This window comes from Alosa alosa, chromosome 17 (genome assembly GCF_017589495.1).
Source record: "Alosa alosa isolate M-15738 ecotype Scorff River chromosome 17, AALO_Geno_1.1, whole genome shotgun sequence".
Classification (NCBI taxonomy): domain Eukaryota; kingdom Metazoa; phylum Chordata; class Actinopteri; order Clupeiformes; family Clupeidae; genus Alosa; species Alosa alosa.
In genome coordinates, this window is record NC_063205.1 from 24,980,751 (window position 1) to 25,008,193 (window position 27,443).

General features: G+C 43.2%; 2 protein-coding genes across 3 annotated transcripts in view; one reads left to right on the forward strand and one right to left on the reverse strand.

Annotated features, from left to right (window-relative positions):
* Positions 1 to 13,060, forward strand: part of slc13a4 (solute carrier family 13 member 4) — a 37,661-nt gene extending 24,601 nt beyond the window's left edge. The window contains exons 9-16 of the mRNA XM_048268534.1: positions 4,630 to 4,749; positions 5,115 to 5,216; positions 7,708 to 7,809; positions 8,284 to 8,384; positions 9,577 to 9,719; positions 10,041 to 10,202; positions 10,922 to 11,059; positions 11,479 to 13,060. Coding sequence (XP_048124491.1) covers positions 4,630 to 4,749; positions 5,115 to 5,216; positions 7,708 to 7,809; positions 8,284 to 8,384; positions 9,577 to 9,719; positions 10,041 to 10,202; positions 10,922 to 11,059; positions 11,479 to 11,616 — 1,006 coding nt within the window. The 3' untranslated portion in view covers positions 11,617 to 13,060. The remainder of the gene's footprint in view (positions 1 to 4,629; positions 4,750 to 5,114; positions 5,217 to 7,707; positions 7,810 to 8,283; positions 8,385 to 9,576; positions 9,720 to 10,040; positions 10,203 to 10,921; positions 11,060 to 11,478) is intronic.
* An 11-nt stretch (positions 13,061 to 13,071) lies between these two features.
* LOC125310819 (cytochrome c oxidase assembly factor 6 homolog) lies at positions 13,072 to 15,473 on the reverse strand. Of its 2 annotated transcripts, XM_048268536.1 has the most exons (3): positions 15,351 to 15,473; positions 14,966 to 15,140; positions 13,072 to 13,761 (listed from the first exon to the last, which is right to left on the reverse strand). In XM_048268536.1, exons 2-3 carry the CDS (start codon positions 15,110 to 15,112, stop codon positions 13,663 to 13,665), a joined length of 246 nt encoding a protein of 81 aa, XP_048124493.1. In that variant the 5' UTR covers positions 15,113 to 15,140; positions 15,351 to 15,473; the 3' UTR covers positions 13,072 to 13,662. The 2 variants fall into 2 exon arrangements, with proteins under 2 accessions (XP_048124493.1, XP_048124492.1); XM_048268535.1 differs by having other exon boundaries at positions 14,966 to 15,473.
* Between the last annotated feature and the right edge of the window lie 11,970 nt (positions 15,474 to 27,443).

The following is a 27,443-nucleotide window of genomic DNA, read 5'->3' on the forward strand; positions in this document are numbered from 1 at the left end:
CCTCAGCCAAGCCTGCAATGCATGATGACAAACAAGCAAATAGAGAAGTAATCGTTTGTGTCTTTTGCATTTGTTTCCATGTCTAGACTCTCAAAATAAAAAAAAATGCACAAAATGCACACAAATACAACACATACACGATACGATACATCGATTATTATCTTTCCGATACGTGCTTTCATCTTTAGATGTATTTTGCGTTTTTTTTTTTAAATCCCTGACTGGGCTGAGTGTCAGCAGAGTGATATTACACACTGGATACCTAATGGGCCTCCTAAAACTGTGCAAATTGACCTTTGGTCTCCAACATCATTATGGGATGGCCAGATTGTCCCTCTTAACCTTTTACCCTTGAGCCAACAGAGCTGCAGGGAAGTGTAGTCCGTTCCAAACACAAGCAAAGAAAAGCAAACACAGTTGGAATTGGACTGAGGAAAAAAGAACAAAAAACCTTAAGGCATGTGTGTGTGTGTGTGTGTGTGTGTGTGTGATGTTACATAAGTCACAGCGTAAGCTGCTCACAGCATGTTCCTCACATATCCTAGCATTGTAAGCTGTTTGAAGGCCGGTTTCTGCCTTAGCCCAATGCCAAACCCTTCAAGAAAAGCCGCACGCTGCTGAGTCAACATGCGAGAATGGTCCTCGCAACAATCTGGGGTCACTTCGGCTGCGTATTGGTCTTTTTATCTCCCCATGTTGCACGGCAAGACTAACCTATGAACCACTATCAGTCCCATTCACTTAGAAGTCCCATCACAAATATGTGATTAGAACGTGAGGACCGAAAGCACCATTTCGTGATGTGATATTAAATCAAAAGAGCCGAATTTGACCCTGTATATTTTTAAAAAACAGACATTTTCTATGTGTTAGTGCCTTTCATCCACACGTGAACAGTGTTGTAGCTCAATTCAATGGGTATTTTTAAAAATGCCTTTTAAATTTGCGGGAAGAGGAGACGTCTTTTTGTGTCTGAAAGCCTGCTGATCTGTTTACATGATGCGGCATTTTGGGGAGCCAGAAGGCAGGATCAGCTAGGCCTATAGTAAATTAAATTGTGACGTGCAACAGGGGGCGTATAGAGTGATAGTCGTAGGCCTTATTATGCGTGCGTGGGGCTTCAGATACAGCAGGTGTGTGATTTCAAAAAAACATGGCTGCACTTTGGTTAGCTTGCATTTGCTTTGCTGTTGCTGTTAGAATGTTAGATTCTTGCGATAGATGTCTTCAGACAATAAAAAGTAATTTGGAAGGGAAATTGAAGAGAAGAGTTGCCCTTGAGTTCGCTGTGATTTTCCTTTGAAAATCAGAGGTTCACAGGCTACTGTGGCCGTGGTCAGTGGCGCCGCCAGCCGTAATCCTGTACGCACTGTGCGTACAATTTATTCATGAAATCATTCAATATTACAACAATAAAAAATAGCTTGTGTATTGTCTTAATTGAAACATGCTTCGCGCACAAATGATAGCCTAGGGCAAAGAGAATGGACATCTCAACATAAGGATACATTAGAAAATGTTGATTGGTGTAAACTTTGTCACACGACGTGATAAGCAGTTCTGGCGTTTAAAAACGCAACGTTCCATTCAGTCATAAATCATTTAAGCTTAGGCCTAGTGCTCGTCATGAAAAGAAAACAGCAGTTTAATATTTTTTCAGGTGTTTAACAGTAGGCCTAGGCGCACTGTTAGCAGTTATGCCGAAGGCAGTGAGATTATTAGGCATTGCATCCTGTCACTCTGTTTGGAACATCGCAGTTCGGGTTGATAAGATTCAGTTAATGCGAGTATGGATCGTCTCAAAGTTTGGGACAACCAAACAGCAGTGTAGGCAAAGCAAATCCTAATTGTTAGGTTACCATAGCTGTCTTTTTTTCTAGGCCTGGGCCTATCGAAAAATCGCGACATAAGCACATTTTTCTTTTCTTTCTTGTTCGCGTGTTGGGTAGTGAAGCGATAATGCATTTAAAGCATAGGCTACATCATGTGAGCCAGAGCCGATATGGCCAGAGCTGCTGCTCTGTAGGCCTATAGGTATTCTGTCCCACCCAAATTTGCTGAACTACTTTACCTCAACATATGACAAACCATATATCAGAATAAACAGCAGACCTTACCGAACACAAAGGTGCACATGTCCATGTACAGTTCGCCATTTCAGAGTAATCCGGTTTTAAATTTGCAGCAATGTCTTTATGCATGTCTCCAACTTTGCGGTTCCTAATGTGTTTAAATTGTTCAATAGGTCTACATGATTTTATAACAGGCCAAATACAAAACAAATGTTACAAATATCGCCTAGATATCTGTAAGCATTACAATCAGAGGATATACATATAGGGCAGACAGACGCTCATGAGTTCATGCTTTGTTTTTTCGCTGGATTTTAGGATAGCCTATTATGGCAACTGATTGCATTCCAAGCTACAGTCAACTCTAGAAGGCACTGAATGACTGGATCCTCTGTGAATTTATAGATTGACATAATGTGCTGTCTCTGCTATTGCTGCTTTTGATCAGTTAGATTTTTTTGCAATCTCCTGTGGTGGGCTGGACATAGCATCGAAATGCCCGCCCAGATTCCCCTTTCAGCCTTGACCCATTCACACTGGTGCCGGTGTTACATGGCAACTGGCACCCATGTTAACTGGCTGCGTTGGTGACGTTTCTTTGACAGATGTGGCCGCTTGCAGATTTGTCACTTTCTGGTGGAAACTGGAGACGAACAAATACAACTATGCATGACATATTTAAATGTCAAAATGGTCTCTAGTATGCTACATGCACTGGACCATAAATATGCCACCAAAAAAATAAATACCTAAACAGCCTAATAATAACTCCACGTGGGTATCGAACCTGCTTCCTAAATGTAACCTTTTACATGATAACCATTCATCTACGAAAAGTCATAGTGAAATTTACTTGACTTACTCTATAGTCAGGTAATGATTGTAGTAAGTTAACACTGCTGATGGTGTTGTCTTGCTACAGCAGTTGCCCAAGCCAGTAGGTCTTCAAAGTACCATGGTTAAGTTTTCAAACATTTCACTGACTGCTGGTCATGCTCTCTGTGGCCACCTAGTATCTGTAGCCTAAATTGAGGAAGCGTTGCTGGTTTAAAAATAAATAAATAATAATAAAAAAAAAACGTGTGATGGGGAGGACTGAACCTATGTCGACTGCGTGAAAAAGCATTGCATAGGCATTAACCTGTTGCGCCACAGGAGAAGCACCCAACGCGAAAATTAGGAAATAAAGTATCAAAAAAACATCAAACCCATGTTTACATGTCAGTAACATTAACGTTAATAGCCTATAAGCCTAAGAGTTTTGACTCTCCCTGTGCGCAAATTTTGTGTAAAATATGGACACTTATAGACTTCTCTGCCCATTGCCGTGTGCGTTTCAATGCCTGTGTTTCATGAACTGAATTCTTATAGGCTGGACAACACAATTAGGCAACACATTTTTATTTGATTTATTTGCTGACGTTCATGTGGCTCTACAGACACTTCAGGTAGGGCCGGCCACAGCCTAACCTCAGTGAAACGTTTGTAAAACTTAACCATGATACTTTGAAGGCCTACTAAATGGCTTGGGCAACGGTAGCATGATAACATGGTAGCCAGATAACATGAACAGCTATGTTAACTTGTTACGATTATAATAACGTTAGCTGACTTCTTTTAATCATACAACTGAAGTCAATTTCTGTGAGTGCCGTCAGCTGGTTCGTGGCGCAAGTGGATAGACGTCTGATTACCAAGCAAAGTCAATTAATTATTCGTGGTTCAATGCCCATGTGGAGTTAATTTAGGTGTTTGTTTTTTGGGTTGCATATTCATGGTCCAGTCTACAATTTTGACTTTTAAACATGTCATGCATATTTGTGTGCGTCTCTAGTAGGCCTATATCAGAAAGTGACAAATCTGCAAGCGGCCACATCTGGCAAAGACTCGTCATCAATCATGAAACGTCATCAACGCAGCCAGTTAACATGGGAGCCAGTTGCCATGTAACACCGGAACGAAAATACTCGGCAAAATGTCTACGGGGCTTGGTAGTAAATTTGGCGAGACACTTTGTCCCGCCGTTCCGCCTCGGTCTATGTGAAAGGGACAGTCGTTCCGCGATTCTGGTACATAAAATCGCGGCGATTTCGCCAGTGTGAAAGGGCCTTTAGAGTGAAGAATGTTTCTTGGTTCCGTGTGAAAGAAAGCTTTTAGAAATAATGACGTGAAAAGAGCAAGACTAACAATGGTAACCATGACAATGGGAGATACAGTGACAATATCAGCTGCGTTCTAGAGATATTTTTCTAAACGAATGTCATGTGGAAAGAATTAAAAAAAAAAAAAATGAACTGAAAATGATCTGTTTTAAGAAATATCTGAATGTGTATAGAGAGCTTGAAATAGCAGTCGATGTACATTCTTGATCTTTACTACTGTATATGGAATGGCTGGCAAATAACAGTAACTTGTTTTGCAGACATTCCATAAAGTACTTATAAAGTCCAATAATGTCTAGACTACAAAATTAATCATCATGTAAGAATGTGATTAAAAGCTGTGAGAAATGTAAAAGAAATCACTCAAATTCTTTTGTCTGTTTTCCTCATTCTAGTCGTTACCCTGAAGCAAAAGTCATCAACTTTGGCACGTGGTTCATCTTCAGCTTGCCCATCGCCCTTATCATGCTGGTGTTGACCTGGCTCTGGCTTCACATCCTCTTCCTGGGCTGCAAGTAAGACCTGTTAACCTTTGACCTCTGACCTGCTGATATCAGCTTGTTTCACTGTCTATCATCATCTCGGCCTCATTGTAATTTGCTAACAGTGTTTACTACTGAGTAGATAGGTTTGATTTGTTTGTTTGATTTGTTTACTAACGACAAGTCCTGCAGTAATTGTTTGTTTGACTGATTGATTGGCTATGTCCCCCTGGAAATGGACGACTAAGCTTTGTGTTGATTGGAACAGTTTTGTGAGTTAAACTTGTGAATGCAGTTTCCTGTTTTCAGCAAAAACCGCATGTCCATGTCAGTTGTTTTTCATCACATTCCATGCCAATTACATTGAAATTACATGACGTGTGCATTCGGCTGTCCAGTTTCAGGGAGACTTGTTCGCTCAGCAAGGAGCGCAAGACTCGCAGGGAGATCATATCCGAGAGACGAATTCACGAGGAGTACCAGAAGCTCGGCCCGATCAGGTAAACTGTAAAATAAAGTAAAACTAGATGTACCGCATAGCGGTACAAAATATGACCGCCGCTCAGTCCTGTCCATCCTCTCCCTAAATAAATTGAGAGGAGATTTAACAGACACTTTTTAACCAGGGCATCAGGGACTCGCAGTGTCTGGTTTGAGATTCCAACCCAGACCTACTGTTCATCAGTCAGTGGCGCTGCTCCATCACGACCCCCATCATCAACCCATCAAACACTTGACTTGTACCCAAGCCAAGGCCCCCGCTGTGTCCTCCACTGCGGGGCACTGCCATCAAAAGCATTATGCTGCTTAACTACACTCAGTGTGCAATTCAAAGGCAGGTCAGGGTACCTCCAAGTCATGTAATGGATGTAAACCCAATGGCCCACCCCCTAAGAGAGGAGAGCCATTTTACCCTAAGAAGACTGTGTAGTGTATTGTGGGGACTGTTGCTGTGAAAGGGACAGGTCTCACACACTCTGGTTTATTTCTGTATCATCACATCTGTAGCAAAGATTCTAGAACAGAGCTCTGTTCTAGAATCTTTGATCTGTAGTCTCCTAATATGTCAAACCGGAATGGCATTCTAGAATGTAGCGTGTAACTGTGTGTTCCAGATGCCAAAGAATTCTAATGTAGCCTACTTTACACTGATTTTAGAACAGCTTTGGTGTGTTCTTGGTGTGGACCAAAGATCCCCTTAGCAGTTCCAAAATCACTTTAAACAAAAGCCTGCTGGAAAGGTTTCATGAAACAGACTCACAGGGAGAGAGAGAGAGACTTGAATTATTCATGAATAGTTATGACCGCCGCGCAGCGAAGCGGCGGTCATATAGGTTTAGTCAGTATTTTTTTTTTTTTTTTTCGCATGTCCAAATTTCCGTCAAGGATTCCCGGGACACTGAAAGACCGGGGTACACGAAACTTGGTGGGCATGTAACCCCACATGGATTGCATGGAACCATCGTTTTTCGTTTTGATCTGTAGCCCCCCCCGCTGGACTGGACCCCCCCGAAAGGAGGGTAGGGCAGACACAGTTTTCTGTGAATATCTCGAGAACCGTACGGTTTAGGAGAACCTTTTTTTTTTGTATGTTGATCTCAAGGGGTCATGTCAACCCATTCCATAACCACCTAGTTAAACACAAAAAAGTAAAAATGAGGTGTTGTAATCGCAGGTATCTGTGACCTAACATAGTCAAAACTGCACGAAATTGGAAGTGTAGGATCATTATGACACCCTGTGAATGCACGCCAAGTTTCGTGGAAATCCGTTCATGGGGGGCCACACAATAAATTAAGTTATGTTACTATTCACCAACTGGCCAGTAGGTGGCCGGAGACAGTTTTCTGTGAATATCTCGAGAACTGTAGGGCCTAGGAGGTCCACCTTTTTTTATATGTTGGTCTTAAGGGGGCATGTCAACCCATCCCATTACCACTTATTTCATGTATAGCACCACCTAGTTAGAAATTAAAAAGCAAAAAATTAGGTGTTTTCATCAAAATATCTCTGGCTGACATGGTCAAAACTGCACGAAGTTGAAAGTGTAGGATCATTGTGACACCCTCCGAATGCATGCCAAGTTTTGTGAACTTTCATTCATGGGGGGCCTTACAATAAAATAATTTATGTGTACATTTAGTGACCGTACACCAACAAGGATTCCCGGGACACTGAAAGACCGGGGTACACGAAACTTGGTGGGCATGTAACCCCACATGGATAGCATGGAACCGTCGTTTTTCGTTTTGATCTGTAGCCCCCGCTGGACTGGACCCCTCGAAAGGAGGGTAGGGCAGACACAGTTTTCTGTGCATATCTTGAGAACCGTATGGCCTAGGATGACCAATTTTTTCTGTATGTTTGCCTCCAGGGGTCATGTTAACCCATTCCATATGCACACATGTGCATAAACAGATACACACACACACACATACATTCACAGTAATCATACGTATGACACATACTCACACAGTAGACACATGTACGCATGCATGCACATGCACATGCACAAACACAGGCACATACGCAGGCACACACAAGCACGCACACACACACACACACACACACACACACACACACACACACACACACACACACACACACACACACACACACACATAAACATGTACACGCACACATGCACACAATTCAAGAATTTCTCAGAATTATGAACAGGCAAGATGGGGGTGGGGTTGTATAAAATTAATTTTACATGTAAAATCTATGAACTAATCATGTTTTGGTACTTGTTGTCTAGCAGATACCAGTGAGAATTGAGTGTGGATAATGCAATTTAGTGAGACAGTTAGAATCATATAGGCCTTTCAGCGTGATTTATTTTTGTGGAAAAAATGTGCTGGACTGGGCGGCGGTCATATTTTGTACCGCTCTGCGGTACATCTAGTTATCTATATAACTGCCTATTTATCCCTCTGAAGTAACACCTCTGTGTGTGTGTGTGTGTGTGTGTTTTCTCTATCTCTGCAGCTACCCAGAGGTGATGACTGGAGTGTTTTTTGTGCTCATGACTCTGCTCTGGTTCACCCGGGAGCCGGGGTTCGTGCCTGGGTGGACCTCTCTTTTTGAGAAGTGCGTACAGACCTCTGTCACCAGTCCTATAATCTCCTGTTTCTCAGTCCTGTCAAATGTATAGCCCCAAGATATGTCATTAAAACAAGTTATATGCTTTTAATCAATCATTTGAATAATTTACAATATATCTATGAGAAGATAATCTCCTGCTATATGGAATTGATGTGATATCACTAAGACAAGTTGTGTTTTTCTTTAATGAAACAATAATATTTTGAAGAGAATAAACTACTACAGTGATGAAAAACTGTAAATTCCTTAACATGAATTTAATCTTGCAATTAGTCATGTTTCCATCAGAATATACAGTAAGTCATGTCAAATCTTTTTTGTGCAGGTATTTCTTTCCCGTCCCTGTTCCCTGTAGTCCCTGGCATGTATTAGCACACCTAATCCTCTGATGCATTCTGTGTGTGTGTGTGTGTGTGTGTGTGTGTGTGTGTGTGTGTGTGTGTGTGTGTGTTCTCACAGGAAAGGCTATCGGACTGACGCCACAGTCTCTGTGCTGCTCGGATTTCTCCTCTTCCTCATTCCTGCCAAAAAACCGTGGCCATTTAACAGCGAGGTCAAAGGTCGGTATTCCCGCCAGTCTCGTGTGCCATGGATGATCTCGGTAGGGTTGTGTGTGTATATGCGAGTCAGCCTCAACTTCTGTGTCGCCAGGAGGCAATTTGTGTTTGAAGTGCTTGGTCTAGTGCAAGTTCACTCAGAAATCAAATTCACTCAATCCCAAGTTCAAAAATGTCCAATCAAATTTTTCTAGTTTCTCTTTACCTTAAATGTCCTCTTGTTTTTGTTGATGATGGTGATTGTCAAGCAGCGTACGTGATTGTCAAGCAGTACTAGCAGCGGTTGCTGTAAAAAAAACAGTAGTATTAATTAGAGGAAACTTGCATTGCCCTTTGGCAATTCAATTGCTGGTACAGCAACATGCTACCAAGACTAAGATGATGGATTTATTATGCACAGGTAGCACATTAACTGAAAAGAATATACACTTCGCTTTGGACAAAAGCATGTCTTTATGCTGGTACAGCAACATGCTACCAAGACTAAGATGATAGATTTATTATGCACAGGTAGCGCATTAACTGAAAAGAATATACACTTTGCTTTGGACAAAAGCATGTCTTTACTCTATAGCCTCATTTCCATTGGGGGTAGATGTAGGAAGTGGGCAAATTCCAGGCTACACCCTCTCACTTAGCCCTTGTGTCTCCATTACAGGCTACACCCTCTCACTTAGCCCTTGTGTCTCCATTACGAAAAGGGACACTAGTGGGATTTACCAGACTCCGCAGGTGACGTGATCATTCCGCATCAGTTTAGATCGTCACACAATCATTTAGTGACAGTTTTGATCGCTGTTGTTGTAGCGCGAGGGTCAAGTTCTACTCACGTCACATCCTGCCTTTAGTCATATCCAATCAGCATCAAGGACTTTTTCGTAGGTACTCTTTTGGCCCTGAAAAAGCCTCGGGTTCTGCGAAGGGAGACACGCCCAAACGGGTGGATTTTGGGTAAATTCATTGGTGGAAACAGCTCTTGTGTGACTGGATAAATTGTCCCTCGGGGATAAATTAAATGTTTTGAATTTAATAGAATTGTCTGCTAAATATCATAAACATAAACAAAATATACGTAAACATAAACAAACATACACCTGCCTCTGCTTCTAATAAGGGGAACATTGACTGGAATGCCTCTGCTAAGCAAGTAAACAAATTAAAAGGCCTGTGCATGCTTTTTATGTGTATTTTCCAGAACCTTCTGGTGATGAAGATGATGAGGATGAGGAGGAAGACCCACTGGCCCCTATGATCACGTGGAAGGACTTTCAGAGGCTCATGCCGTGGGAGATTGTCATTTTGGTCGGGGGAGGATACGCTTTGGCTGCAGGGTGCAAGGTAATCTACATCAGAAAGGAATGAGAAATACATCAGTCTATTTATGGATTTTATGTGACATCATAATATAACACTGACATTTCTTCAAGTCATCAGTAAGGCTTACAGAACTATATTTTGATGTAACTGAAAAGAAAGAATAAGGACATGGCATCACGTCCACAGCTGGCTGTAAGCTAATGCATATGCACCTGGTGTATTATACTGACATAAACATCAGAAGAAAATTAATCAGTTATCCTCAGACATGCTAAACTGCCAACTGTAGAGGTGTTAGGCTGCCCATGCTGATGCCTGTATGTCCTGTCTCTACCCCGCCAGGTGTCAGGGCTGTCCATGTGGATTGGCCGTCAGCTGGAACCGATGAGTGGACTTCCCCCGTGGGCTGTCACGCTTTTGGCCTGTCTGCTTGTGTCCGTGGTCACCGAGTTCGCTAGCAACCCGGCGACCCTCACCGTTTTCCTCCCTATCCTCTCTGCCCTGGTGAGTGTTTGGGAAACATGGCATTCACATAGGCTGTGCACACACAGCTTTGGAGCTTTTGTAGTCCGTCCCACACCCCCACACTCCAGGAAATGCAAGAGAAGGTTTTGCAGCTCCAGTGAAAAGATGTAATGTCCGCAACACTGCTTTAAACTCCCATATTTAATGTAAGGGGATAGGCAACGTTTCGACCCTGCTGGGTCTTCTTTGGGCAAATGGTTGACACATTTGGTGAAGGGATATATGTAGGCCTTACAATCAACTGACCCACCATGTGACGTTGACTGGTATGATGACATGGTCTAATAGCCCCACTAATGACTCACTTAAGAGAACACTTTCATACAGGTTTTTCACAACCTTATACAGCAATAAGGAGAAGATTTTGCAGCTCAACAAACCATGAGTGTGACGAAACTTTCTGTTACTTGTCCACACACACCAGCACCGAATTTATTTACTGACAAGCATTCCATAAACAATGTATTTTATTGAGTGCCGCTGACAAAAAGGAAACAATCATAATCGACACGGTGGCGGCAGCAGAGTTTCGGTGATTTTGACACTGGTGTAGCTGGTTGTATTGAAAACAATGGAATCTAATGTAATCGAACGTAAAAAGAGTGAGCCGTACTCATGTCGGGGCCTATGTGTGCGGAGGCCTTAACTCCTCTCTCCTTTGTGTCCCTCTTAACCCCACTACCCTAACCCTCTCTCAGTCCGAGACCCTGCAGATCAACCCCCTGCACACACTGATTCCAACCACCATGTGTGTGTCCTTCGGAGTCATGCTGCCCGTGGGGAACCCACCCAATGCCATTGTGTTCAGTTACGGGCACGTGCAGATCCGTGACATGGTGAGCAAGAACTTTTTGTTTTTTATTTGTATCACATTACTCAAAGTATTTCTTACCGGTAGTTTAGTTATGTTAGTGTTTTAGCATTTCATTCAATTTTGTCACTATACAATATTTAATAATGAGCTACATAACTGAATAAACACATAGTGAGTGTACATTTAATGTAGTAGCTGAAGAGCTTTGGAAAGGCCATGGTGTGGTTGTATCTCAGGGTAACACCTACTTGATTAGTAAATAACAATATATCTTTGGTAACCAGATATGGTGAGTTTACAAAGAACCAATTGTAAAGGTAGCACATAGGTTTCATAAAATAATGTTTGTTCCATTTATGTATGGTGGCTACTCGCATTCAGTAACTGCGTTGACACTATTTGGGATTGCTTTTTAACTGCTGTTTCTCACCCTCTGTGCAGGTGAAAGCAGGTTTTGGGGTGAACTTGATCGGCGTCCTGGTTGTCATGTTAGCCATCATGACCTGGGGTGTCCCCCTCTTTCAGCTCAACGAGTTCCCCATCTGGGCTGTCATGAGAAACACCACTGGCAGCTTTTAGCCACCAGAGGGCGCTCCCCAAGAGAGAGGGGAGGGGATGACTGGACCGTTAGACTCCACAGTAAACAGACACAGATCGGGGACACATGACAGTAGAGTGGGAGATGTGTGTATTCTCTCTCTCTCTTCAACTATGGAATTGACTGTGTACAGGACAAAACAAATATTCTTCTTGTTTAATGACTGCCTGTCTGTCAAGAGGAGAGCAAGCAATGTTTCATTTGTAACAAAAAGGTGTGTGGGAGGGGCTTAGGACTCACCTCAGTTTTGTCACTTCCTGTTTCATCACTTCCTGTGCTTCAGCTGCAAAGGTCTTTTCCTTACTGCATGAAGTGACATATTCGTTTGTTCCTTCACTGACACATTTAACTACTGCTTTGCATGTGACAGCCTATAGTCTTAATCGCACATTGTAATGCGTAAGACATGTTACAATCTCAAAAAATAAAGGTCCTTAAATGCTTCTATTCATCACTGTATGGAAGAAGAACGATTTTGTGTTAAATCTTTACATCAAAAGGTTCTTCACGCTGGAAATGGTTCTTCAGAAAGACTATGTTCATACCTTTTTTAAATGGTTCTTCAAAGAACTATTGTCTTGAAAGATCTTTGAAGTACTACAATAGGTCATTCTATGGCATTGCTCTGAAGAACCATTTATTTTTTTACAGTGACTTGGGCTTGATCCTGGGAACTCGGTCTTGTGTTTGTGTAGGTCAACATTTCTTGATACTGCTTAGCAAAATGAGTCCCAGAAATGTGGGCCCTAGATTGATATACATTATCTGTACTCTAAAACATGTTTTTTTTATTTACCAGTTATACATAACATATTGTTTTTAAATTGTTGTTTCTGTGGACAGATACTAGACAACTTTTACTGTATCACTGCAGCTCGAGAGGGTTGTTGTTTTTATGTGTGTGGCTTCATGCGAAAGTGAAGGTAATTCAGTTTGAATGATAGTTGGCCAATTTGTCTCCAATCAGCCTCTCAATCAAAGGAACAAGCGGTCACCAAGGTAACAATCATGGGAAGAAAGCAACCTTGCTGTTGTGTTTAACATGTATACAGTGTGGTTAAAATATGCAAACTTTGTATCCATGTAAATTTCTTGTAATTTTTGTGGGGGAGGTTTTGTACATTATTAATATGTACGAGGTGAGTGGCAAACTAATCTTTCATAGGTATGGTAATTTATTTAGAAATGCACAGTTTTTCATAACCTAAAAAGTGAGGATTAGAAATCTTGTAAATAAATAAGAGATATATTAAAATATGTCATTGTAATGAACATGTGCCTGCTCATATTGGTGAAATCACACACAAAATGAACTGTTCTTCTGTGACGTCTACTCCTGACAAACACACATACACACACACACACACACACACACGATGCTTTTCACTTCACACCACTGTTTCAGATCAAATGAAATAAAATACCCTGGGTCAAGATGGTTTCCCCTGTTTTTAATTCAAAACTACTTATCCTCACCACCACCACACAACATTGTATTCACCTGGGGGGTATTCTAAGTACGTGGTTTAGTGACAAACCTGGTTAAGTTAACTCAGAGTAAGTGGGAAACCTCCTACAACAAGAGCCCTATGGCATTGTTTTGTGAGGAGAATGAAGCCATACAGCTCTTCTATTAGGAGGTTTACCCCTTACTCTGAGTTAACTTACCCAGGTTTGTCACTAAACCACATACTTGGAATACCCCCCTGGTGTGGACTGCAGAGGTGTTTTCATCCTTGATAAATAAACGTGCTATGTTCAAACACACATATCCAGTCAATGTGTAGGTCTCTTCATTAAAACTGAGCGAATAACAGTAGCTGACATCAAACCGAATATATTAACTCAAGCACACAGTTGAAATGAATCATTCTGTAGTCTCAGGTCACAATCAGTGAGATACCATTACGGCTCTGTTCATTGAGCAGCAGTTACTCACACCCTACTGGCATTGGGAGTGCAGTCCATGAAGCTGTGGTCCCAATGCAGTCCTCCATTTTGTGTCAAAGCAGTTCAAATTCCAAAAGCTATGGATTGGGTGCCCCATCTGCAGGCTCATCAAACCCTCCCTTCTGAAGCTTATCCTTGTACTTCAGGAAGTCCCGCCTTTTAGCGAAGTATCTCACCTGCCGTTGACATGTAGAACAGAAAAGAATAATTATAATTCTGAAAAGGAAATAATAAAAAAGAGCTGTATTTTCTACAGTATTCACTCTTGCATGGAAATGTGTTGTGTATAGTGCATACACTGATGTAATATATATTAGTGTAAGGCAAAGACAAGACAAAATAAATTTAATTATTCAGTTTTATTCAGTCTTTAGATCATAGGCATGGATTAAATGTGTTTGACAAAATAAATTAATCATTGACATGTTTATCTTGTTGTCATACAGTCAACCATTGTATCTGAGATTTTATGAGGATACACTACACTACAATTATGATAAATTTGTGTGCTAAATCACCTAGTGAAAATGTGATGGTGCGTTACTTTTTGTTTTGTTCCAACACTAGTTTGCACTTAGACATCCTACTTCAAAAACTCAATTTTGAAAAAGGCAGTGCTGAAGGAGTTGAAATGCACAAGGTGCTAACTTAACACACAGAGGTCCAGGTATGGTCTCAGTGAAATGAAGAGCAATCCTTCCAACTCCAATCACTAAGCTATGTGTTAAAAAATAGTTTCTCCTTTACTATAGTTAAAAATAACTATATAAATACTAAAATATATCTATAACAATTCTATGGTAGTTTATAATACTCTGATGTTCTGTAATACCTATCTTTACCCTCAATATGTTCCAAGTACTCTCTCTCCCACTCACTTCCTGTCGTTCTCCACTGTCCTTTCTGATTAAAGGCATAACAAGCCCAAAAATATACTTAAAAAAAGTCTTACAGTAATTATATGGTAGGCCTATGTCCCAAAATACTATACGATTCTTATAATATTTACATATATCATATTGTACAAAAGTAGGCCTACAAAATTATTCCTATTCCTAACGCCTACTTCTTTTTCGTAAGGGCTAGCATGCATGTCGACCTCTAGTGGTCCAAAAGACAACAAGGAAGTGTTGTTACCTTAGATAACCTTCATTACATGATCACAGTCTTAAACATGATTGATGGTGACATGATGGTAAGACAGCCACTACATTAAACTGTCACTACACCACCACACACTGGATCATTCACTGAGGCAAAACAAAATGATTTTTTAATTTAATTTTACCCACGACCAGTCATTTTAAACCTGTCAGCTAACCTCAGCACCCCAGACCACAGAATGGTAACAAGGTAACGTTCTTCGAGTAAGTCACGTACCCACTGCGCTGGACACTGTTTCTCAAACTCCTCCTGGAACTTTTTACACGCCTCTGTGTTGTCCTTAGTGATGTCCAGACACTTCCAGAGCTCATCTCGTGCCGCCCAACAAACTCGTCTCTCTTCTTTCGTTGGAGCCGAGGACATTTCTGCAGCTCTAACAGATGCTTGTCAGCTGCAAGATGTAGAGAAGCAAGTTCTCAATATGCGCAACGCTAGCCAAAAACGAGCACTGGTAGGTAGTGGTTGCCACAGCTTTACCTGTCCCTACAGTGAGTGGACTGTCATCTATCTCACTGACCTTTAATGGTTAGCCGACTTTAGCATTAAGATGTGCATTCTATCCTTACCCACAGAAGAAAGAAGACAAACCTTAGCAACGTACCAGTGAAATTGTATGAATTTGTGCAATTTTTTTTTTTTTATGGCGAACCATCTATAATAACGATGTAACTTTAGGACACCGACAGTTAGCAAGCATTCGTAACATGCTGCTTGTTGTCAAACCTTTACTTCCGGGTATTCTGAGTCATTGTTGTGTATCAAAATAAAAGTGTAAATACTGCCATAGACAGACCAGCATTTTAAATACGAATCCTTCGTGCAATCTTCAATCCCGATATGGGACCAGAGTCTTTGATCAGTTATTCAAATCATTATCTTATGTATTGGTTTTTTTCTTATATTGGAGGTTAATGTATTTTGTTTCACTGTGTAGTAGTGTGTCACATACATCACCACTAGATGGAGCTAAATTACAGACTATGAAGAGTTATCAACTTACACATGACAGAGTTGGTAGGCCTAGCCAACTGGACTACATGTGATCCATTACAAGGTTATCGTTTTCATTTGAAAGTAATCATATTTTAATACATCAAAGTGACATGCATGTTAATATCAAAAGAGCATGTCAAAGCGAAAATGCATGTTAATAACAGGCTGTAATCAAACTACCTTTTAACACCATTTGCCATACATCAGCTGGCTGAGGAAGAGTTGAGGAAGAGACTGATGACACACCAATCAAAAACATAAACGTCTATGCACATATAAGATTTGACTCTCTCTCTCTCTCTCTCTCTCCCTCTCTCTCTCTCCCTCCCTCTCTCTCTCTCTCTCACACACACACACACACACACACACACACACACACACACACACACACACACACACACACACACACTCAGGGACACACATAGGGTGGGAAGTGGGGAGGTAAGGGGGTGAGTGAGAGAGAAACGAAGAGAAGTGAAAGGAGGGCAAAGAGTTCTTTGAGAAAAGGGGGCCCATGTTTCCTATCTGACCCCAATATGAACCTCTATCCACACCTCTCAGCCGAATTTGACTTGAAACCTGAAACAGGGATCTTTGCTCCAAATCAAACTCTGTGTCCAGGGCCGGTCAAACTTGACATGAAACAGAATCACACACAAAAAAAAAACTGGTGTGGTGCCACTTGATCTTTGGCCCAAACTGCTGTGGAGGTCAACTTCTAACCAAGGGCAAACGCAAACAGACACATCTCCGCCGAGTTGGTCTCCGTGCCAACCTCCCGATCAGCTGGGTCTCAGCAAGCCATACTCGCATGCACACTCGCGTCCATGCCCAAACCATGTTCCGAACGAAAGAGAGTTTTCATGAAAAAAAAGAAGAACAAGAAAAAATACAAAGAAAACCCAGAGAAACATCAAAGCTGATTTGAGTAATACTGGAAGCAAGGCAACTTGTGAGCACATCACTTTTGCATGACTGAAGCAGCTGCATATTGATTTATAAGGGGATTGTAATTGTTTCAGGCTGTCCTGGATGGCTACCCCCTCACTGAGGTCTGGCTGTCCTGCCCTCAGTGCTGCCTGTGTTGGGGTTAACGTGGGCAAAGTGGGGGAAGCCATGTTCCCCACCCCCCTCCTGGTGCCAAGTGGTTTAGAGGGGGGGGGGGGGGGGGGTGCATCCCAATTAACCATGCTCTTCATCATAGCAACACTTGTGCAGTCGTGCTCTCTCTCTCTCTCTCTCTCTCTCTCTCTCTCTCTCTCTCTCTCTCTCTCTCTCTCTCTCTCTCTCTCTCTCTGTCTTTTTCTCATGTAATGCGGACACACACAGACAATTCAACTGATTTGGTGAGGTTTTACATGTAGGCCAGTGCTGGGTTGTTCCCGAAGAAGTACTGATACTGTGTATTTCTTTAACCTGTTACTTCTCTTAACTGGCTCACAAACACACACACACACACACACACACACACACACCTCTCTCTATCTGCAGTCTTTTTGTCTCTTTTTTTGTATACACACACACACACACAAACACACACACACATATACAGAGACAGAGAGAAAGAGAGGGAGCAGCTGATTATATTTTAAACATCTGTCTTCACTTTTGACACAGCCATAGAGATTCCCATGTAAAAACCACAGGCTATTTTACGTAACATGCCTACAAAACCTCACCAAGAAGCAGCGCTAACTTCCACGCACTTTTAAAAAATGAACTTGTTCTTTCCTTCGCAACACACCACCACTGTCTATAAAAACAGAGCAAATGTGCTTGATGTTACTGATGCTGGAAAAATCTGACTTTGACATGTTGGCTGAGCTCTCTCTCTCTCTCTCTCTCTCTCTCTCTCTCTCTCCCTCCTTCTCTCTCTCCTCCATCTCTCTCTCTCTCTCTCCCTCCCTCCTTCTTTCTCTCTCTCTCTATCTCTCTTTCCCTCTCTCTCTCCTTTCTCTCTCTCTCTCTCTCTCTCTCTCTCTCTCTCTCTCTCCCTCCTCATCTCTATGAGTGCCAGGATGTTTTTTTTCCCCTGGTGTTTTTCGATTTTACTGGATTTTCCCTCGATCGGCAGTCATGCCTACACCCGTGGCCATGGCCTCGCGTGCCACTGGTGCCATCTCGATCTCGCGTCATGTTTTGTACACACAGCAGCTTGCGTATACTTGCATGCCATTTCAGATGGGGTTTCCCCAGAAATATTGCAATTGGGATAGGGGAGGGGAGGTGTGTGTGTGTGTGTGTGTGTGTGTGTGTGTGTGTGTGTGTGTGTGTTGTGGGAGGGGGGGTGGGGTGATTTGGCCCAATAAAAAAGCCAAGTTATCTCAAACTTACCTCAGCACAATAGAATCATTCTTACTGCATGCAACCAACCAACCATCATCACTTTGATCTTGCTGCTCTTTGAATGACGACTAGAGGTTTAACCCTCTAAAATATTAGCCCAAGATACTTGATTTAAAGACGTGTTTAAGATATATCCTAGGAATGTATCTCCTTGATACCTTGAAAATGTCTCATTTATGACACTTATTCTGTTGTGCGGACTTTGGAACGGTTGCCGTAGAGTAGGCTATGTACGGTGGCTCTGGGTTGAACTCCAATCGCTCTCCATTGCGAGAACCCAGAAGGGCTCATCAACCACGGCCAGACATTGAAACCATCATCATCAAGTATTTAATTAGGTTTTTGATCATCATCAGGCGGCCTGGAGTTTCCTTTACGTTCCCCCCCCCAGCTCATTGCCAGGGCAACTGCGAGTACCAAAATAAGCACCTCTTCCCCTCGCCACTCCATGACGCACCTTTATTTCTTCCATATGACCAGACACGAGTGCAAAATCACATACACACACACACACACACACACACACACACACACACACACACACACACACACACACACACATATGCTCACAGTCACGTTGACACACATGTATATACACCCACACACACATGCTCACAGTCACGTTGACATGTATACATGCCCAAATAGACATGGACACACACACACACACCCACACACACATGCTCACAGTCACGTTGACACACATGTATACGTGCCCAAATAGACATGAACACACACACACACACCTACACACACATGCTCACAGTCACGTTGACACACATGTATACGTGCCCAAATAGACATGAACACACACACAAATGCACAAGACTGTTGTACCATACAGTCCCTTAGTCAGTACAGTACTTGTAACCACATACTGACAGCCACATTGTTTTCACAAAGACAGATACCTTGGCAGCAGACACACACACACACACACACACAAATGGTAATTTGAAACAAAATCACTTGCTCAATCCTTGCCACTTTGCAATCTTCTCGTCTCCCTCTGTCTCTCTCTTTCCCCTCCCGATATCTCTCTCTTCTCTCTAATTCCTCTTTTTTATCTCCATCTCTCTATCCTTCTCTCTCACTCTCTCCATCTCCTCCACTCTCTCTCTCTTCTCTCTTTCTCTCTCTCTTTTCTCTCCCTATCTCTTCTCTCTCTCTCTATCCCTCTTTCTCACTCTCTCCTCCATCCTTCTCTCTCTCTCTCTCTCTCTCTCCTCTTTATGCCAGTCCCATAGATTAGTGGTCAGGCTGACCTCAGAGTGGACAGCATGACACAGCACCTCGCGTTCCTGGAGCTGAAATGGACCTGCAAGGAAGTTGGGTTTAATTCCAAGGGTGCTCACATGCACACACACACACACACACACATACACACATACACACACACACACACACACACACAAGCACACACGCACGCACACAAACATATTCACATGTACAGAAACACACACACACACACACATGAACACACAGCTACACTACAGACATTTGAACATGCAACCAACTTAGACGACCCGCAGTGACGCTGAAGACAGCATGCAGGCCCACCGTTGTCACCCAGTTAACATGCAACCTAGTAATACAAACCTGAAAATGAATCTGACTCAAGTCTGATGGACCCCTTTAAATAATGGCTCAGCATGTCCACCGTGCTCTGGGCAGGGCCCAGTATTGGAGTTGGAGAGGAGGGGAAGAGGAGTTTGGCAGAGTCGCTGGTTAGCTTGTGCATCCATTCCACATGGTCGCATTTCATTCTGCTTCACTCCTCACTTCGCGGATGGCCAAGTTCCATGCCCCCCTTTTCCCTTTTTTAAAAAAAAGAATACAAACAAGGTCCATTTTGCCAAAGACGTGTGCATGTTTTCCCTTTGATACTCCTAGGACTTATGATCATTGGAAGAGAACTATACTGCCTATTTCTACGGACATGTAAAAAAAAGAAAAAACTTCCGCTACTTCTGCACCTCCAATTATGTTCTTGTACTCGAGATTTCCATATTCATAGACATGTTCTTTTAGTCTAAGACTGTAGGCTTAATCCATGTTCAGGAATCCATACTTAGAAACCCCATACCTAGAAACTCACATCGCAGACCCCATACCTAGAAATTCACATCGCAGACCCCATACCTAGAAACTCACATGACAGACCCCATACCTAGAAACTCACATGACAGACCCCTTACCTAGAAAGCCCATGCCCCATGTCTAGAAACTTACATTGCAGACCCAACTAGAAGCTCACATCACACCTAGAAACTCACATCGCCAGACCCCATACCTAGAAATTCATCACTTGAACCCCATGCCTAGAAACTCACTTTACAGACCCCCATACCTAGAAACTCACATGACAGACCCCATACCTAGAAAGCCCATACCCCATGTCTAGAAACTTACATTGCAGACCCAACTAGAAGCTCACATCACATGGGGGTTTATTTTAGTCTGACTATTGTCTGTCTGTCTATCTGTATATGTCTATGGTCTGCCTGTCTGTTATTTCACCTGTCTGTCTGTCTGTCTGTAGTTGTGCCTATCTGACTGTATTTCTGTCTGCCTGCCTACCTACCTGTCTGGCAGCAGATCCATCTGCCTCCTGTCTAACTGGCTGTCTGTATGTCTTTGTCCACCTCTCTGTCTACCTCCTGCCTGTGTGTGTCTGTCTGTGTCTGCTTCTCCATCTGCCTGCTGTCTATCTACATCCTGTCTGTCAGTGTGTGTGTGTGTCTGTCTGTCTATCTACATCCTCTCTGTCTGTGTGTGTGTGTGTGTGTCTGCTTCTCCATCTGACTGCTGTCTGTCTACCTCCTGTCTGTCTGTCTCTGTGTGTCAGTCTGTCTACCTCCTGTCTGTCTATGTGTGTGTGTCTGTCTACCTCCTGTCTGTCTCCGTGTGTATGTCTGTCTGTCTACCTCCTGTCTGTCTGCGTCTGCCTCTCTGTTTGCCTCCTTGTCTGGCCTTCTTGTTCTCCTGTGTCATCCCTCTGTAGCCGTTTTCCCGGCACGCTGCAGTATATCTTTCTCAGAGTCTCCGGCTGTGGCAGTGTTCCATTCAGCAGTGATGGCCAGCAGGGACACATGTAAATGTGTGTGTGTGTGTGTGTGTGTGTGTGTGTTTGTGTGCGTGTGTTTGTGTGTGTGTGTGTGTGTGTGAGAGAGAGGGATGGGGGGCAGAGAGAGAGAGAGAGAAACAGAGTCAGAGATAGACAGAGAGAGAGATTGTGTGTGTGTGTCTTTTCAGTATTCTATGCTGTAGCAACACTATGGATAGACGATTGTGGATTTTGTGTTTTTAAACAAAACTTGTATTTGTTTTCCTAATGCATTTAGCCAGATGCTTAACTCTTCTGCAGTGGTAGCATGGTGCCTTGGAACATAAGGTCTTTGCTGTGTGTGCTGTACCTTGCCAAGTAAATACAAGGATACAAGGATACAAGGATACAAGGAAGTTTATTGTCACATGCATATAGTTACTGGAAGTAAGAAATGCAGTGAAATTATGTCTGGTGTCAGCCTATTTGTGCATTAATGGGGGGTGCAGTAGAAGAGGGGTTTAGTAGATTAAGTGGCAAGGGCTGCATAAAAAGGTGGGGGAGGATTGGGATTGGGTGGGGGGCACCAACAAGGAGCAACCCAAAACCCAGCCAGCCTAAAAAGTTCAAGGTTAATGTCTCTTTGCAATAGGAACTCTGTGCCTTGTGGGTTTAAAATAAAAGCATGTGTGTTTACTGATCTAAAGAAAATATGTACTTTTTTAGAAACATTTATGTGAAAATGTTTTTTGGCACAGACTCTTCCCTCCCTTTTCTCGTTGATGAACATCTGGGGCTCTCTCGCTATCAGAACACCTGCAAGATACCATGACAGGGAGGCTAGAATAAATTGAGGAATGTTGATTAAATGTCAATCACCTGAGTAAGAAACATCCTATGTTTGGACGGGAAAAATAGTAATGTTTTGATTATGTACCTTGTAACGTGACAAAAAAAGAATATAGTTAACTCTAAGCCTTGACGTCAACACACTGGAACCATTGTGGCACAAACCCCTCCCAAACATTGGGGTCTCCCTCATCTTAAGCTTGATGGTACGAGGATATTCCCACTGGATACCCCGGGGATCAAACTATGGTCAAAAGATATTTGTTGAAAAAACAATTATAGCTGCTGTGTCTATCTTCTGTAAATTTCAAAGGACATTCTAAGAAGGAAGAATTTTCATCACCAAGGTCGTGCTAATGAACCATATTGAATTTAAAGAGAGAGAGGGTGTGAGAGAGAGTGAGTGTGTCAGAGAGAGAAAGAGAGAGGGGGAGACAGAGGAGCTGGTCAGAGAGAGAGAGAGAGAGAGAGACGGCGATATTGGCCTGCTGGCTGGTCTCGCTGTCTGAGAGGGAGAGAGAGAGAGCCAGACAGAAGACACAAACACTGTCAACACTCGTCCTCTCAGAGGACCTGCAGAGCGAAAACAAGCTGCTTCCTGGTCAATGAGTTCATGGAGGCCGACACCTCCCGCAAGAATAGAGCACAGGCTGATGTTTTAGACGTACAGTACACACACACACACACACATACACACACACACAGAAACACTTAAAGACAGAACCATTGGAACACAGATACTCACATAGAAAGACACACACACTACACACACAGAAAGACACACACATAGAACTAAACACACAGATACACACATATCACACATAAACACACACACACACACACACACACACACACACACACACATATACACACACACACAGATAAATACCCATACATAAATCAGCAGTCCTTGCCCTTGTCATCAACAGACAGCTGCTTAAACATGGTGATTTGATGTCACTCACAAGAATACTTGTCTAATTCGACAAGTCATATTTCACGCTTTACACAACCTGGGCGCTGCCCATGAGGCAGGTTTGGGCCGGATCTGGGAACGATCAGAGGTGCATCTCCTGAAAACATCATAGTCAAAGGTCAGAGTCCCCTGATTATTTCTGGCGAAAGGGTGTTGACATTTAAAGGTTGTATCAGTGATGGTTGGGTAACGTCACTTCTGTTGATGTTCAAACAAAACAGAGAGCTAGCTCGCTACTCCCTCCCCCTCCCTCCTGTGCAATTGAAACTCTCCTAAACGCGCATCTCGTCGGTTATTAGTTGGAACACTTTTTTGCCTTTGAGTGGTTGCCAACACTTATTGGTAGCAATTGTTTTTGTGTACAGATCTCGGAGCCTAGGCTGCCTACAGAGACACGTTTTTTTGACGGCCTGCTTATGGGGCAGCCAGCTAGCGGATCATTAGGAAAGATTAGATGAATGTGATCATTTATGCTTGGGCCTTTTTCGACCTGAAATCGCTGCTGCAACCTTTAAGCTCAATACAGCCAATGCGATTGCATGCTTTCCGTCATGGCCTCAATCCTGAAGAAACGGGCTGATTGTTTTGAACTGCCTGATTGGTTGGTGCTGATTGGTTGGAACTGCCCGGTCAGTGCCGTACGAGCCACCATGTTTGCTTCCCATTCAGCATTCTAATGCTATGTCACTCATTCATTCATTAGTCCCAACCAATCAGACTCTAATGCTATGTCACTCATTCGTTCATTTCTCCTGAATCCTGACCAATCACCTGTCTCTACCTGTCTTTAAAATGTCTCATCTAACATACCTGCTTTGCTGCAGGAATGGAAGCTTTAGCAGCTCTACCAGGAAGATTCTAATGCTATGTCACTCATTCATTCATTAGTCCTGACCAGAGTCTTATAGATCTATATGGCTCTGATCCTGACCAATCAGACTCTAATGCTACGTCACTCATTTGTTCATTACTCCTGAATCCTGACCAATCACCAATCACCTGTCTTTAGAATGTCTCGTCTAACCTGCTTTGCTGCTTCAGGTGCTGCCATCGCAATGAACCCTCCTTCCTCCCCACCCACACCAGTTTGGTCCTGTTTATCTGTCCAGGGGCTAGACTCCGCCCCTGCCAGCTGATAATGGTTATGGTTATGGGATTTGGCAGACGCTTTTGTCCTAAGCGATGTACAAATAAAATATATTGTCACTTCCATTAATAGTATAATGGCAAAACAATGAACAATGAATGAGTGTATGGCTGGTCGACACAACAGACGCTAATCTGAAGACCACAGTGAGCGCTTGGGGATGTACAGCTTCATCATAGTAATTAGATAGCAGGGAGCATATCTAGTATCCTATAGGCCAAAGTGAGACATTTAAATTTATTTCTGGCCATATGGAGCCATTGGAGAGTAACTAGGATATATCAGGCAGGATGTCCGGGTCAAGACGCTCCTAGACCTGGATCAATGTCGGGACCTACATTTTTAATTCTTGTAAGTGTAAGCCTCTCGTATTTGTTATTCATTTTTGTGAATTAAATCTTTGAATCTCAATATCTCTCAGAGTCTTTCTGGGATAACTGTGCACAGGCACTGGCGTTTCAATGAGTGTATGCACTGAATGGACAGCTACAGGGACACACTTTCCTTGACAGGAAATGTATTGAACTAGAGTCTGACAGGAAATGTATTGACAGGACATGTATTGAGGTGCATTTAACTAATTTGGTGGACTCTGCCTAAAGTGACATTTTCAGCTGTGTGTACACACACACAGCTGGAATACTGCCCTTTGTGTTAGAGTTGGAGTTCCATCTTGTGGATGAAAGTGTGTGTGTGTGTGTGTGTGTGTGTGTGTGTGTGTGTGTGTGTGTGTGTGTGGATAGAGAGGTGTGTGTGTGTGTGTGTGTGTGTGTGTGTGTTGAGCCTGAGTGCATGTGAGTGGTAGCATGTGTTCAGTGCTTGTTGCTGGTGGTTGCTGCAGAGTGAAGTCAATTGACCCACTTCAGGGCGTCGAGGTTGTCTTTGCGTGTCAGTAGGCATACTCTCTCCCTGGCTTGTCCGACCTCGTTTGCCGGGAGCCGTGCGGCGGTGCCTTCGACGCTCCATTCCGGTCGTTGGATCTGTGCCAGTGGCCCGCTTTGGGATTGGATTGCTAGGGATCTGCTGGCGCCCGATTGGCCCGGAGTTGATCTCCAGTCCGTGATGCAGAAATCAACTCCTTTTAAGCCGTGGCCGGACAATTAGACAGTGGTCTTTCGCCACATTGGTTTTCATCAGGGATAAACTCTCTGCCTGGGCAAGAAAGATCGCCTTCACATCACGACATGGCTCTCTTTGCACATGATTTCACACAGTCTTACCACAGGCTATATTTGAAGGCTTCCCTGGATGTCTTTGGTGTGCTGGCGTTGCATATGGTGCAAACATATTGGCAATAAAGCTTTTTGCGTCATCCAAAGTAAAAATCGACATCTCAGCATCTATTCTTCAGAGTAAATAGGCGCAGACGTTAAAATGCGAGACTAGCTCCTGCTTCTCCGCGGTAGGCTGCTGAGTTGTGTGAGCTACCCGGCGGGTGTTCAGAGCCCATCTGACGGAATCTGGGATCGTGGCGCTGTAGCCACATGAAAGTCGTGAAGTTCATTTTCACAATTTTCAATGAACGCACTGTGTGCTGGCGCGCGCGGCGCGCGCTGAGACGGCTCATTCCTCCGAGGTCAGCCAAACCGAGTTTGACACAGAATTCGCCGAACCAGCCCAACTTCCCATCAATCATTGTACTGCAAAGACTTCAGAGAGGGGGGAAAATCCTCAAGACTTACGCGTATTCCTCTGAACCCCGTTTAATAAATTATTACACCCCTCTCTAAATATTACCATCGCTCAGGGATTCCATAATTCCTACGGGCTTACATTGTGAAACATTGACACATTGATCATTTATGGCAAGGAAATATCACAGTAAGCATCTCATAAACGAAACTAATCTTGGACAAATAAAACAGAAAGTTTCCCGCTATTCACGCGCGTGCTACTGTAATCTTTCAATGTCCAGCCGCTTTTCATCTTCCGCGGTGAAAGGAAAGAGGGTGTTTTTCTTCAACCTTACACGCTTTGTTAAAACTGCGCGGGTGGTACGGTCGTGTCGTTTTATCTTGAACAACTCAGTCTTAAAGAGATCAAAATTCAATCCAATTCTGAGAAAAGGAGAAATGACGTTATTTGAATATGTGCCCAAAATCCTTAATGAATAACTTAGTGAGAGGCGAGGGCAAATGCTGCCCCAGCTGTTTCCTGTTGAGAATGTCTCTGTAATGTAGACAAATGTGAGGGATTTTCTCGCTAAATCCGTCTCCTGTTCGCTAAATCTCACTTCTCCAAAACGAGCCTGCGCAATGGAACAAAGTCGGAATATTGAGATGTGACATTGCCCGCATCTCGTCCTCTTTCTCGCTGTTTTTAATGACTTCAAACAAGTTCATTTTTGCTGGGCTTTGTCGTGCGGAGACCCGTGGGGATGTCTAACGGTCATTTCTCTCACTGGCATTTGTGTGATGTCTTCAAGGTAAACTTACCGCATTTCATTTGACACTGAATATTCACCTTGGATGTGCAATTATTGATTTTTTTTCCACCAGAAAATTAGATTTATATTTTGGGAAGGGATAGCCAGGGTGGAGTGAGGGAGAAATAACTCAATATTACCTCCGTCAGGGATTCGTGTCCTTTCAGATATAAATCACCATGCATATTTGATTAGCACATCGGGAGGCAGCCCAGACTTCAAGCAATTTTATGCAGACCTTGAGTCTTCAGATTGGAACTACAGAAATGCTATCCATGCAACTTTTTACGAGACTTAAGGTAAATGCAGAGCTGTGATGACATTTATATGTGCATGGTGCGGGACAGAAATCGGTATATGCTTTTCCGTTTGCGCAGTGCGCGTTATTCTTCAGCATCGGAGCTAGGCTATACTTGCCTCTCGAAATGAACTTTCAAGTTGAAGTTTTGCTGAGTCGGCATTAAGGGACAGGGCTTTATGACGGGATTGTTGCTCCTCGGGCTGAGGGAACGGGAATGGGCATGCCGGCTCAGAACAAGCTCCCCGTGATCTTTGGGACGGTATAGCCGGGAGGTGATGCGGAGCCATCCCGAGTGCATCTTTATTATGTGAATCCCAGGAGTTTCCTCCGTTGGGCTTGGCAGCGACTCTGCAGTTTTCCATGTCCCGTTTCGGGTATGTATAAGGGCGCCGGCTCATCAAATTAACAATTCACCCGACGCGTCGGTAGAGAGAGAGAGAGAGGGCTGACAAGTGCATCGCATCGCTGAGTTCCTTTGAAGTAGCCTAGTCTATGCTGTGGGCAAGCGAAAGGACACAACTCAGAAATTCCAAATGATGCGCGCAGAGGACACAACGACCACTGAGCGTGCCAAGGGTGAGATCAAATTATCCTTTGATGCCCCCTACACG

Excerpts from the sequence above, each read along its gene's own strand:
- LOC125310819 (XM_048268536.1), bottom strand. The coding sequence starts at position 15,112 with ATGTCCTCGGCTCCAACGAAAGAAGAGAGACGAGTTTGTTGGGCGGCA. Across the intron at positions 13,762-14,965 it reads AACAGTGTCCAGCGCAGTGG|GTGAGATACTTCGCTAAAAG; the intron begins GTACGTGACTTA and ends TGTCAACGGCAG.